Below are 15103 nucleotides of genomic sequence, written 5' to 3'. Positions count from 1 at the left end.
ATGTGGGAGATCAGGGGTTCAATCTCTGGTTGAGGACGAACCTGTTTAATTCCTAACTTTAGCCACAACCTTTTTTCCTCTCCTCTCTGTCCCCTTTTTTCTGACGGATGGGAGAGATCCCATGGGAACAAAAACATTTTTAAGGAAATGTACAGTCTGTTTTGCAGTTGAATTAACTGACCAATTACAAGTCCCATTGATATGCTTACTGTTATGCTTCTCTGTGTATGCAACTCTGTGTTTTGTTTTCTGCTCCTCCTGTTCTCGGTCCCACTCCCAGATTCCTGAGTGGATCCAGTTATAATTAATATAATTAAAAGCATTTTAATAAATATGATCATTGTGATTTGTCATTTGTGTTTGTCACTGGATGTTATAGAAATTATGTAAAAATGTGGTTACCTGGTGGTGCTATGTTAGTAATTTAATTTATGTGCAGTAATTGAACATTTGAAATACTCCTGTTTTGAAATTATACCTACAGTAGAGGTGTTTCAGTAATTACCCATTATATATTAGGCTATAATTTGCATGTATTTACCAGGTAAATGTTTAGTAATTGGGGGACTATGAAAGGAAGGGTTACCCAAAAATGTTCAGAGTAAGTTAATTTATCAATAGAAATCGATAAGCGTAGGGCCAATGGGCCTAGCATATAGACAATAAACTACCGGTGGAATGGTGGTGGAGCAATAGCGGGAGCATTTCGGATTACTAGCGGACCGCTGTCCCTGATGCTAATAATCCGCCAGAGGATTATTCAATGTGCAAATGGCCAAGAACCCGCCAGCGGATTTGGCCCGGAGGTCCGCCCGTGGATTTGGCTGGAGGTCCGCCGGCTCGTCCATCGTGGACCCGCTGTAGGTCCGTTAGCCTTGTGTTATATTCTGCCGGAGGTCCGCCAACTCGTCCATCGGGGACCCGCTGTAGGTCTGCTAGCCTTGTGTTATCTGGGTTTATCCCTTACCTTTGTCCAAAAACAGAAGTTGAACCAATTGCAGCAAAATAGCTAATGATACAGAAATCATCAGTGTAACTGCCTTAGCCACTGACCGCTACCATTAATGTTATGGAAGCTGCTGCTAGTTGTTGTGAGCTCATGATATAATTGGCTTTCCCGCTCTTATTGTGCTGGATTAGCATTGGAAGCATTGGAACTGATGTGTCCAGGCGACAAGACCTATCTTAATTTATCAGACATTCTTTCATGTCATTTCAATTCACAGCTATTGCAGTGGCATGACTAGCTTCCGTCCTACCATCCTGAACAGAAACAAGCCAGCCACGCACATAGGCCAGGCTGGACCTGGCCTGGTTTAATGAGTTTGGCTCCTTGCACTAATAATACAGAGGGTTTCAATCATGGTTACAACGGGATGCTCCGACTATCTGACCAGACGGGGGCGCACGGGCGCCCCTCAGACGCGGGGTGTGTGTTGGTTCACTCCATCCATCCCCATAGCTGACCAACTAGCTGCAGCCTAGACGATTCAGAACTTTCAGACCTAGTGGAAGGAACGCATCGGCTAGCCAACTCTCGCTGGATTTCGTTGGTGAACTGATTATGAAAATATGTCTGTGAATGAAGTGTACGTTTTCCGACCGTTCAAGTTAATCGCTTTACTTTGCGTGTTCCTAGCATTGTGTTTGGACATCGTTGCGTTATTGAGCCCCGCTTGGGTAACTGCAGATCGGTTTTCTTTGTCGCTATGGGAGGCATGCACAGAATCAGAGGCGACAATCTCAGACTCTCACTGGAGTTGCTCATCCACCCTCACATCTGGTAAGCTGAAATGTGTCTCGAAACGAGTGTTTTCAAATAATTGACTCTTCTCGACTTCGCAGTAATTGCTCTTTGCCATAGCCTATTGATTAGTTCTATTGATCAGTTCTATTCTGGAGCCATAGACCTACGTCTGGATGAATCTCACCAACTTTTTAGAGCATAATGTTGAAGGCCTATAAATATAGGTCTGCATTTGAGCCTATAGCTATTGCTGAATAAAAGGCGTAATTAGAAAGAAGAAATTAAGACTATCCAATTCTCTCTCTCTCTCTCCCTCTCTGTTTGTGTGTGTTTGTGTGTGTGCGTGCTATGATGCCAACTCAATGGGATAAGGGAATGCTGACTTATAAGGGGCTTCTCATCAGCCCTACCCGGTCAATCAGACAATCAAAACAGACACTGCAAAAGATTCACCCGGAGTAGCCCACGTGTGTGGAGATATTTTTGCGCACATCGTCACGGTTTGTAGTGTGGGGTTTTCAGAGCGCTGTAGGCCTATTTCTGAGCGACTGACACGGTGTGCCATCTGGGTGCTCCACACTGACCCCAGTGCGCATTGTGAAAGCAGGTGGGTGTGAATGAACCATCTATTGTGGGGATTCTGTGGTGGGGAGGGACCTTTGGGGCTTTGTTATCTCTTTACAGAGTCCCGGGCTCTGCCTTTGAATGGGGGGGATGGGGCTGGGAGAAGCCGGCGACTGGGAGTGACAAAGCATGATTGGATACAGCTTTCACGGCCTCTTCTCGCACACATAATAAATTAAGACCCAAAGTAGCTGAGCTAAATCTGAAGGGGATGATCCCCCCCCCCCCAAATGGTATAGCCTAAATAAAACATGCTGTGTTTTTAGTGCGGCCATCCCATCTGTAGCAGGTTACCTATTGTTCCGCTCTCTGAAGTCCCCGTGCCGCCCTTCCCGCCCTACTGTTTGCCAGCATGCAACAGAAGGAGATAACAATCTCGCCGCAGCCAGGACAACCAGAAGTGTCACACGGCGCTACAGTGAACCTGCAGGGAGAGCCACTCCTGCAGCTGGCTTCATCAGTCCCTCCCACCCACACAGCAGGCCAGAGTCACCTGACAGGGAGACTAACTACCGACAGACAGGGAGGCTGGGGGAGACAGACAGGGAGACTGGGAGAGACAGACAGGGAAGTTGGGGGAGACAGACAGGGAGACTGGGAGAGACAGACAGGGAGACTTTGGGAGACAGACAGGGAGACTGGGAGAGACAGACAGGGAGGTTGGGGGAGACAGACAGGGAGACTGGGAGAGACAGACAGGGAGGTTGGGGGAGACAGACAGGGAGACTAACTACCGACAGACAGGGAGGTTGGGGAGACAGACAGGGAGACTGGGGGAGACAGACAGGGAGTCTGGGGGAAACAGACAGGGAGACTGGGGGAGACAGACAGGGAGACCGGGGGAGACAGACAGGGAGACTGGGGGAGACAGACAGGGAGACCGGGGGAAACAGACAGGGAGTCTGGGGGAAACAGACAGGAAGACTGGGGGAGACAGACAGGGAGACTGGGGGAGACAGACAGGGAGGTTGGGGGAGACAGACAGGGAGACTGGGAGAGACAAGACGCCAGATGGATGGCGGGCTGGGGCGGTGAACTGTCCCAGCATGAGGCTTCATCCCTGCGTGGAGAAACACCTGCTCATCTCCACCCCCCTGCTCTCTCCGTCTCTGGTCTCTCCGTCTCTGGTCTCTCCGTCTCTGGTCTCTTCCGGCAGTAGTATTTATTGTCGCATGCATGCATACATGAATAAATGCAACAACACACACATAATTACACACACGCGCGCACACAGACACACACACACACGTTCAACATGCCACACACCACAGTAGCCTTGAGCTACATATTTCGCTTAACCTGGCTGGCTCCAGCAGCCACAAAATAGCTCAGATAACCAGGGGCAGAGAGAGAGAGAAGGACAGACAGAGACAGAGAGAGAGAGAGAGGGAGGTACAAGGTAGGCTGAGCTTATTTGCTACCTTCACCGGAGCCTCTCCCAAACCTTTGAGGCCAGAGGCCAGAGGCCAGACAAGTGAGAGAACAGGCTGTTAGTCTGTACAGCCCTGCACCCTGGTCTACCCACCCACACCCTGGTCTACCCACCCACACCCTGGTCTATCCACCCACACCCTGGTCTATCCACCCACACCCTGGTCTACCCACCCACACCCTGGTCTATCCACCCATACCCTGGTCTACCCAGCCAGCCAAACCCTGGTCGACCCACCCACACCCTGGTCTACCCAGCCAGCCAAACCCTGGTCTACCCAGCCAGCCAAACCCTGGTCTACCCAGCCAGCCAAACCCTGGTCTACCCACCCACACCCTGGTCTACCCAACCAACCAGCCAAACCCTGGTCTACCCAGCCAGCCAAACCTGGTCTAACCAGCCAAACCCTGGTCTAACCAGCCACACCCTGGTCAGGGGAGAGGCAGATAGGATGGGGGTGGATTGTTTCCCAGGACTGGAGGCCTTGTTCCAGAGCGTATGTGGTGGAAATGGAACAAAGGCATGAGTGCGGTCAAGAGAGCTCTTAAAAATCAGCTCTGCAGGTTCAGTTCCAACTCGCCGTTGGTAAACACAGTCAGCCGTGCATCCCTATGAACCAAGATTATTATAGTTTAGCATTTTTCATTAGTTTTTATTTTTATTTAATTTTAACTTTTTGTTTTCAATTTAATTTAAGTTTTAATTCATTTTTAAAGCAGGTTTGCTAGTTAAGTTTTAATTTTTTGAAAATGCTTAGTTTTGTTAAGTTTTTATTAGTTTCAATATTCGTTTTCTTTTTTTTCTTTCTTTTTTTTTCTTCTGCGCTAGCCTCGTGAGACCATCCTGATCTCGCAAGCTCACATTGTTTCACTCTGTGTGAAACAAATCATCTGGCGCATGTCAGGTTACTTCTACACAGGGGCACAGCTAAAAACTAAAAGGAGGATAGTTTTCATATCCACCCAAAAATCGCGAGATCATCTTGTCCCGGGCCTGGGCTAAAATGGTAAATGGACTGCACTAATATAGCGCTTTTCTCACCCCTAAGGGACAAAGCGCTTTACAATGGCCTCTCATTCACCCATTCACACACACACACACACACACTCAGACACTCACACACCAGTGGCGCCAGCAGGCCATACAAGGCGCTAGTCTGCTCACTGGGAGCAATTGGGGGTTCAGTGTCTTGCTCAGGGACACTTCGACATGTAGACTGGACCCAGATAGCAAGCGGATCTGGGCCATATACAGGCCCTTGTGGCTTAGTTCCGGCCCATATATGGCCCAGAATTATTACACATCCGCTTGCTATCTGGGGAGGAGGCGGGATTCGAACCGCCGACCCTACGATCATTGGACGACCCGCTCTACTCTCTAGCTCTACTACTCTAGCTCTGAGCCACAGCTGCCCTGGGCTTATGTATGAAATGAAAAAGACTAAAACTAAGGACATTTTCTCTCTAATTTTATTTTAGTTACTTTTGTAAACACACAATACACACAATTTTTGTTAGTTATCGTTTTTTTGTAAAGGTTGTAAAGGTTTTTATTTTTATTTCAGTTAACAAAAATGTTATTTCACACCTTGTTTTCGTTTTTTTGTTAGTTTTCATTAACTATAATAACCTTGCTATGAACTTACGTTCTCAAGCGCAGAGCGACAGTTCTCGGGACCCAGCTGATGAGTGCTGACGGTGTGTGACTTTAACGTGTGTGTGTGTGTGTGTCCTGCAGACTGGCAGATAGCCACCCTGGTTCTGCTGCTGGTTGGGGCGGCGTTGACCCTGGTGGCCTTCCTGATCTCCCTGGTCAGCCTGTGCCGGGGAACACAGAGGCAACACTACCGCTCCGTGGCCGTGCTCCTGTTCACCTCAGGTAAGTCAGTCACGCCTCAGTCCACCACAAACACACGCACATACACCCACGCACTAGGGGTGGAAAAATATATCGTGCCACAATATATCGCGATACAGAAACGTCACAATATGTATTGTCAAGGTGAAAACAATATTGTGATATGTTTATTGTATATCAGTGAACACTGGCTACACAACGCTGGTAACAAACATGTCTTTTGTCTCTAGGCCTATCCATGATATTACAACAGTTAAGCTCTATATTCACAAAGTGTATTGGAGTAGAAACTGCAACGCTTCACACCTGCCCTTAGTGTATCGTATTGTTATTGTCAACCCAATATCGTGTATCGCATTGTATCGTGAGATTAGTGTATCGTTACACCCCTACCACACACACACACACATGCACGCATACAGGCACATGCACGCACACACTCACGCACGCGCACACGCACACACACACACACACACACACACACACACACATACACACATACACACATACACACACAGTACAGTCACCCGCCTCACTAGCCAGGATGATGGAGGTTTATACTGATTTCCATATAGACAGGCCTCTCTGTTGGACAACATGGTCTAGTGTTCAAGTGAGACAGAGCGAGAGCGTGAGTTTGGAGAAGGACGGGGTGGACTGGACTGTAGCAAGGGCTGGGGAGGAGAGAGAGGGGCTTCTGATTGAGCTCACCCTCTCTCTCTCACTCTCACCCTCTCTCTCTCTCTCTCTCTCTCTCTCTCACCCTCCCTCTCTCTCGCTCTCTCTCTCACCCTCCCTCTCTCTCTCTCTCTCGCTCTCACTCTCACCCTCTCTCTCGCTCTCTCTCTCACCCTCCCTCTCTCTCTCACCCTCTCTCTCTCTCTCACCCTCTCTCTCTCTCTCTCTCTCTCTCTCACCCCCCCTCTCTCTCACCCTCTCTCTCTCTCTCTCACTCTCTCTCGCCCTCTCCCTCACCCTCTCTCTCTCACCCTCTCTCTCTCCCTCACCTTCTCTCTCTAACCCTCTCTCTCTTTCTCTCTCACCCCCTCTCTCTCTCTCCCCCTCTTTCTGTCTCTCACCCTCTCTCTCTCACTCTCTCTCTCACTCTCTCTCACCCTCTCTCTCTCACCATCTCTCTCACCCTCTCTCTCTCTCCCTCTCTCTCATCCTCTCTCTCTCACCCTCTCTCTCTCTCACCCTCTCTCTCACCCTCTCTCACACCCTCTCTCTCTCTCTCTGTGGTGAGGAATCTACTGTGAAGACCAGAACGCGGGCTGCTCTGTGCCAACAAAAAGCAGCCACAAAATATGTCCTGTTACCAATGAAGACAGGAATGCAGTCCCTCATGGATAACATTGCAGGGAAAAAAACACATACTCCCACAGCTCTCTCTCTCTCTCTTTCTCTCTCTCGCCCTCTCTGTGTATGAGAGAAAGAGAGAGAAGGAAAGAGAGAGTAACAGACTGACGTACAGCCAGACTCGCATCATGTGGTTTGAAAACAATGCTGGTGAAGAAACCACAGCCTTATTTGCCCTGCGCCCAATCCCTCATCCCCAGTTTAAAACTTGATTATATAACCAACATCCTGTTATGTCATTTATGTACAAGGAAAACAAATCCTTTCTAGTCCACTCCCTTGAGTTTAACATGTCAAAACAAATGGTGTAGAACGTTCGACTAGAGTACCCCTCCTGTTCAACACTATAGACATGTCTGCCAGTCATTCCAGGATCAGGTGTCAGGCTCACCCTCCCATCTTTAGATAGAAGCGATTCTTGTCAAATGTGCGTCAGGGTGCGAGTGGCTGTTACTGTTTCTTATTTGCTGAGGGACCTAAGAGATTTGATGTTTTCATTCTCTGTCTTGGTAGTGTTGAGGAACCTATTATAGGAGATTTGATGTTTTCATTCTCTGTCTTGGTAGTGTTGAGGAACCTATTATAGCAGATTTGATGTTTTCATTCTCTGTCTTGGTAGTGTTGGGGAACCTATTATAGGAGATGTGATGTTTTCATTCCCCGGGTGTTATTGCTGTCTGGCCGGGCGAGAATAAAGGTGTCCTTATATCGGGCTGGTGTGTGTTAGAGCCCATGGGGGCTGGTGTGTGTTAGAGACGACAGGGGCTGGTGTGTGTTAGTGTGTTAGTGCGCCTGAGCGCTGGGGAATGTTCAGCAGGCTGTCTGCTGGCCTCCGCCTGGGCTCCGTCAACACGGTCACGTTCCTGGGCTGATGTCTCGATCTCCGCCCCCCCTCCTCCTTCTCCTCCTCCTCCCTCCTCCTCCTCCTCCTCCTCCTCCTCCAGACCACACCGCTGTGTCCTACAGAAAGGAAATAGGTGGAGTCAGTACGTTGCACAATGCCCGCTCTCTTTCAGTGAGGCCAGTGGCTACTCGCTCGCAGTCACGCGTGCCCATTTTAACAGTGAAAAAATAAAAGCACTGTGTGGATTCCAACTCTTCTTCTACATTTTGCCCACTTTGTTCCATAGGTGCCAAAGAAATGTGGAGTTTTTTTTTTTTTGATGAACACGTACAGTTCCAGCACCTGCAGGAGACACCTGGATGTGTGTTCTTTGTTTTTTGTATTGTCAGTCTTAAAGCAGGCTTTGAAAAGCATGCACGCACACACATGTACGCACACACACACACACGCATGCACACACACATAAACACACACACACACACACACTCACACACACAAATCACAGCCTGTCTTAAAGCAGGCTTTAAAGAGCACACACACACACACACAAATACCAGACTGAACCACACTCACAATAACTCACTGACCACACCCTCTTTTTGAATAGCCGCTGTTAGTACTGTTTAAGGAATGCGTTGACTAATAGGAAACTAGATTCTTTGTGATGAAAGTGAGTCAGAAAGTGTCATGAGCCTGTGCTATTTGACCAAGATGGAAATGTTGGTGGCTGTTACACAGGATATGAGAGTCTACTGAGGGTGGGGGGGGGATGGGGCATGTTGCCATTCATAAAATAAAAACTGGAGCTTTTATTTTCCACCCACCAGGAACCACATATAGAGCACTGTCTTTATGGAGGGGTCTGTCCTTATAGAGGGGTATGTCCTTATAGAGGTGTCTGTGCTTATAGAGAGGGTCAGTGCTTATAGAGGGGTATGTCCTTATAGAGGGGTCTGTGCTTATAGAGGAGTCTGTGCTTATAGAGGGGGTCTGTGCTTATAGAGGGGTATGTCCTGATAGAGAGGGTCAGTGCTTATAGAGGGGGTCTGTGCTTATAGAGGGGTATGTCCTTATAGAGGGGTCTGTGCTTATAGAGGGGTCTGTCCTTATAGAGGGGTCTGTGCTTATAGAGGAGTCTGTGCTTATAGAGGGGTCTGTCCTTATAGAGGGGTCTGTGCTTATAGAGGAGTCTGTGCTTATAGAGGGGGTCTGTGCTTATAGAGGGGTCTGTCCTTATAGAGGGGTCTGTCCTTATAGAGGGGTCTGTCCTTATAAAGGGGTATGTCCTTATAGAGGGGTCTGTGCTTATAGAGGGGTATGTCCTTATAGAGGGGTCTGTCCTTATAGAGGGGTCTGTGCTTATAGAGGGCTCTGTCCTTATAGAGGGGTCTGTCCTTATAGAGGGGTCTGTCCTTATGGAGGGGTCTGTGCTTATAGGGGGTCTGTCCTTATAGAGGGGTATGTCCTTATAGGGGGGTCTGCCCTTATAGAGGGTTATGTCCTTATAGAGGGGTCTGTCCTTATGGAGGGGTATGTCCTTATAGAGGGGTGTCCTTATAGAGGGCTCTGTCCTTATAGAGGGGTCTGTGCTTATAGAGGGGTCTGTCCTTATAGAGGGGTGTCCTTATAGAGGGCTCTGTCCTTATAGAGGGGTCTGTGCTTATAGAGGGGTCTGTGCTTATAGAGGGGTCTGTCATATACGGTAGAGGGGTCTGTCTTTAAAGAGGGATCTGTCCAAAGGGCCCTGTCTTTATAGAGCACCCTGTCTTTAAAGAGGGGACTATCTTTATAAGAAGGTCTGTCTTTATACAGAGCTCTGTTTTTATATAGAGGGTCTGTCTTTATAGAGGTATTTGTCTTCATAGAGCAGGATACTTCCTGCATAGAGGAATTTTTGGCGCCCTCCAATGAGATTTTAGCCAGAGCCATATGAAAATCACCTGTGCCAAAATGCAAAAGAAATTAGAATAAAAATAACAAATCAAATCCTCTACAAATGTGTTTGATAGCTTGTTTCATATGCAGCCCATCCCTCTTTCTTGCATTGCCCATGGTTTGGACCACTAGTAATCGAGATAATTAATAGACAGGTTATCAGTATCTTAAACATTTTGGCTTCATATCCATTTTGTGTCATGTCGGGAGATTTCCCACAATTTTGAAAAGTGAGCTCAGTCAGAACGACAGTGAAGAATATAGGCCTATATATGCTGGTAGGCTACTCGGCATAAAACAGAGGTTTCCCCCCAAAAATGTGTGCGCATCACCGCCCAAAGATCCATTCTGAGCCAGGAAAAACCCTGATAGAGTGCTCTATTTTATAGAGAGGGTCTGTCTTTATAGATGCACTGCACCTCAATGTGTTAGTCATTAGCGTCTCTGGTAGAGTTCCTACCACAGCACAGCTGAACACAGCTGAACACAGCGTCACCAGAGAGAAAGGGCCACTATGAAAGATTTATGTACAGCATGTCTCTGGGAATTCAGGATTGGACACTTTGGCCCGTATTTGTATGCATGCGGCCTCTGAGCTAGAATTCTATTAGACCCCAAAAGTATCTGATAAATGAATCACAGCTCTCAAATGAAAAATGGCTGTCTTTGTGGTGAATTGTGTTTTACAACTACAAGGGCAATACAGTTCTGAGAGAGAAAAAGCTCTCTGTAAGTATCAAACCTAAGCTGTGTTCAGAATCGCTCCCTCGTTCCCTCACTCCCTATTCCCTATATGGGGTTCATCGTGTAGTGAACTACCTAGGGAACGGAGAAAATGTAGGGTACATGCACTGTTCCCTGGAAATCAAGGTGAATTGTGGGTAATAAATAGTGGACTATATAGGGAACGAAAATTCCGTGGAGAATTGGGACACTACAAACAGAATGGCTGACGCCCCATATAGTGCACTAGTGAATAGGGAGCGATTCCGCACACAGCCCTAGTGTGGATTTAGCAGAGCTTATACCCGGAGGACTGTGGAACAGTAGAAATTCTCAACTTTTACAGTGTAGCCTACATGAAAGGTACAGTTGTAGGTGCTTGTGTGGGCAGGGGTGTGGGTGTTTATGGATCATGGATATGCTGCTGGCTGAACAGCTGGTGGTTCTCTGTGGGAGAGACAGGCAGAGAGAGAACCCCATGAGAAGGAGGGGGGGGTGAGAGAGAGTGAAGGTGAAGGACATTGAGAAGCAGGGGGGGGGGGGGTGAGAGAGCGGTCAGACCTGGGTGTGGTCCCTTCCCTAACCCACACTCAACACGCAGGACACTGCAGCAGACACACTTTCTCTGGCCCTACTGGGCTCCATGTAGCCGATCACCATCACTGCATCAAGAGAAAATCCCTTTAATAACAGTGACGATTCACACGTTGTTTGTTTAGTAGACCACGTTGTTTGATAGTAGATCGACTAAATTTCACGTGCTCGAGCAAATCCTTAACGACCAATGAATCGCTTATCCATTAATTGTTTGCATCCCTAATGGTAATAGAGTTTAATTCTGAGTGATCTCATGCCGGCTTCCTTCTGTCTCTCACAGTTGTCCTCCAGGCCTGCGCGCTGGTCCTCTACCCCATTAAGTTCATAGATGGAGCCATGCTGCAGACCTACCACGAGTTCAACTGGGGCTACGGCTTGGGCTGGGGAGCCACCATCTTCATGCTGGGAGGGGGCATCCTCTTCTGCCTGCGCACAGACATGTACGAGGACACTATGTACTAAATGCTCTCTCAAATGATTCTTCCCGTCTCTCTCTGCCTCTCTCTCTCTCTCTCTCTCTCACACACACACACACATACACACACACACACACACACATACAAAATCACATACACTTTCCCCCCATGGCTCACACACACACACGCACACACACACAGACACACACACACACAGCATTTAAGACACATCCACAGGCCTAGTGTGTTATTAATAGGGGACAGGGGGCTGTTCTAGCTGGGCAGCAGAGATGAAGTAAGGGTAGCAGCTGTGGACACTCTAGGCGCGAGTTCTTCCATAGCTCATCCCACAGACCTCCATCGCTCGAGGAACCAGGAGTTCGATTCTCTGAGCCGACGCGCTCAGGGATGATGTGTTAAAAGGATTTGGTATATATTCCTTATTTCTCATTTGTGTATTTCATGATGACAAATCATGTTTTTAATGTATTGATGGTATCATTTAACTTGCTGTCCTATTTTCCCATATGAAGAGATATATTTTATGTATTGCTGTTGATAATTGCAGTTTCTGAACACTGAAATAATTTGGGATCAGAGGTATTCCCTCCCGATGTCTTTATAGCTGAAACCTATCTGTTTCACATTTGAAGTGTAAAATAAACAGTTCTCATATGTATGCAATACTGACTATTTGTTTCTTGTCTGTTTCAATTATCACATCAGTCAAACTGAAGGAAAGGTTTTAGGCTCTTAAAATTAGGCTGATTGAAATGTCAGTCAGGTGCCCAAAAGCACTGATCAAGGAAAAACAGAAGAAAAAAGCCCACACACTGACAAAACAGAGAGGAGGCGCACATGCATGTATATCCTGAGTACATACATGTATATCCTGAGTACATACATGTATATTCTGAGTACATACTGTACATGTATATCCTGAGTACATACTGTACATGTATATCCTGAGTACATACTGTACATGTATATCCTGAGTACATACATGTATCCTGAGTGCATCCTCTCTCTTTTGTCTAGTGTGTGAGCTTTTTCTTCTATTTTTCAATGATCACATCTACAGTAAGTTTAAACAGCTTTGCAAACTGTCCTCTCTCAATTTGTCTCTGTCCAATGTTCAAAATCACCCTAAATTACAAACCTCTGGGCTACAGAGGGGAAGCATTTACTGGACAAAGCAGCAAACGTTCCTTGGATAGTTTTACACATTTAGCTCCCGCCCGGTCTGTATTGAGTTGGGCCAGTCCAGCATACCATATCTGGGTCTTGAGCTCAAATCACTGAGCAATGTCAGGAATGTACCACGGAGCCGGGGGGGGGGGGGGTTTGAATGGTAGGTGCTCTGCCGCTGAGGAAATTGTGGAGGCAGGGAGCCAGGGAGCCAGGGCCACGGACTCTCTCCTGATCCACAGCACATGGGCCTCCACGTCCGGGCCTCCGCAGCCCTCATCACATTTACAGCAGCCTTTACCAGCACGGCTGCAGGAGGGTTTGAGGCTCGGGGGTTAGAGGCTCGGGGGTTTGAGGCTCGGGGGTTAGAGGATCAGGGGTTAGAGGCTCGGGGTTAGAGGCTCGGGGGTTTGAGGCTCGGGGGTTTGAGGCTGGGGGGTTAGAGGCTCGGGGGTTTGAGGCTCGGGGGTTAGAGGCTCGGGGGTTTGAGGCTGGGGGGTTAGAGGCTGAGGGGTTAGATGCTCGGGGGTTAGAGGCTCGGGGGTTAGAGGCTGAGGGGTTAGAGGCTCGGGGGTTTGAGGCTCGGGGGTTAGAGGCTGGGGGGTTTGAGGTTGGGGGGTTAGAGGCTGGGGGGTTAGAGGCTCGGGAGTTAGAGGCTGGGGGGTTAGAGGCTCAGGGGTTTGAGGCTCGGGGGTTAGAGGCTGAGGGGTAAGAGGCTCGGGGGTTAGAGGATCGGCGGGACAGAGGAATGAGACTCCGGGGATGGAGCGGGATGAGGCTCTCAGCTATTGGCTGGCAGATCTCTCAGGGCTTCACACACACACACACACACACACACACATACACACACACACACACACACACACACTAATACCTGTTCTCAAGATGAAAGTCGGGTCAAATACCCCTGTCAGTCAGTACAGAATCCCTCACTCACTGTAATAACACGAACCCAAACCCTGTAAGATAGTCCATGGTCCCTTGTATTCTCTGCACAATGAAATTTAATCTCTTTCAATAAAACTGGTGGCACTTGGTTTGAACTTCAATAGAGTATCACAGTGTTGGTCACAGTGTTGTGAGTCCATTTTTTATTCTCGTCAAATGGAGCCCATACCCGCCCATCTGATCAGTACTATCAGCACAATTAAGCTGCAAATGAACCACTGCTTCACTGACACAAAGGGGTGATACTGTACATTTCTGGTGGGGGACAACATGTTTACTGTGCCCTTGTTCATCATAATAACCCTAAACCTGCCTGTCCAGAACTCCTCATTAACCGTAACCATGTCAGACCCATGTGAGACTCCAGAAATATGTGGTTGTAGATACATAAATATTCCTACAATGTGAGACAAGAGTGAGTTGGACTTGGACAGTGTTATATGAGAGGAAGAAAAATGTAAAGTCATCCAGTTCAACACCCTGTCCCTCCCCTGCATTCCCTAACATTCACCTCAGCTTCCACAAGTCTCCCTTCGCCCAGGGTAGGCTACACCACAGTAGGGTACTTATGTAAGCAAGCTGGCGTTTCAGTGGGTGTATTTCGGAGTTGTTTTTATTAATTCTCAACATACCACGGTCATTGCTACCCCCTTCTGTGACTCAGCCGAGACCCTTCCGGGCTGTCGGTGGTGGTGGTGGTGGAAGGGGGGGGCTGGATTTCTCTGCTGCGGCTGCTGTTTCTCATCTGGTTTCAATTCCTCGGGTACTGGGAGGGAGGGTGTGTGGGGGTGTGACCAAATTAGCCTCTCTCCCCCCCCCCTCCTCTGTAAAGATAAACAGCGACGGCACAGTCAGCCAGGCCAGGGAGGTCCAGAGCCCGTCTCTAACACAGACAGACACGCAGTGCCGAGAGTCGCATTGTGTCTGGGAGGTGTATGCTCAGCAGGTTGGTAAACTGAGCAGCTGTCCCCAGAGGAGGTGCCTTGCTCTGCTCTGGCTCAGCTGTGCCCTCCTCTCCCATCCTCTCCGTGGCGTCAGGTAGCGAGCATGCCAGCCTGATGCCAATCGTTCCCTGTGCCCGCTCTCCTCCCTGCTCAGCAGAGCGCTAAACTGCGCCAGCTGGGTCCCCGTGTCTGGAATGAGGTCGTCTTCAACGCAGGCTTCACTTCAAACCTGTTTCTATTTTAGCTACACCGTGCTCTACCGTGCACGCGGGCGCTTCTGGTAGAGCCCTTCTGCTACGGTGTCAGTCGCTGTGTGCAAGCTGGTAACGGCTCCTCAAAGGGCCTGTCCTGAAAAATCCACGTAGCCTATGGTGTTATTGCTTTACCGTTGTGATCAGTTCTGATGTCGGCGTGAGCAGAGGAACAGTCAACACAGTAGTTTTCTTATTATAGAGACGACCTCTCAGGAATGTGGGACTGCAGCTAATC

The 15103-nt window shown here is 48.4% G+C and overlaps 1 protein-coding gene across 1 annotated transcript; it reads left to right on the top strand.

Moving 5' to 3' along the window:
* Window positions 1-1572: 1572 nt before the first annotated feature.
* LOC311318734 (transmembrane protein 47-like) lies at window positions 1573-11580 on the top strand (the record flags this gene model as incomplete). Its single annotated transcript, XM_084450159.1, has 3 exons — window positions 1573-1783; window positions 5541-5681; window positions 11399-11580. The coding sequence occupies 3 exons, from the start codon at window positions 1573-1575 to the stop codon at window positions 11578-11580; spliced, it is 534 nt and encodes a 177-aa protein (XP_084306285.1).
* Window positions 11581-15103: the final 3523 nt, after the last annotated feature.

Source organism: Borostomias antarcticus (assembly GCF_949987555.1).
Source record: "Borostomias antarcticus genome assembly, chromosome: 15".
NCBI lineage: Eukaryota > Metazoa > Chordata > Actinopteri > Stomiiformes > Stomiidae > Borostomias > Borostomias antarcticus.
The sequence above is the reverse complement of the archived record's forward strand: the minus strand, read 5'-3'. Positions and strand labels throughout refer to the sequence as shown.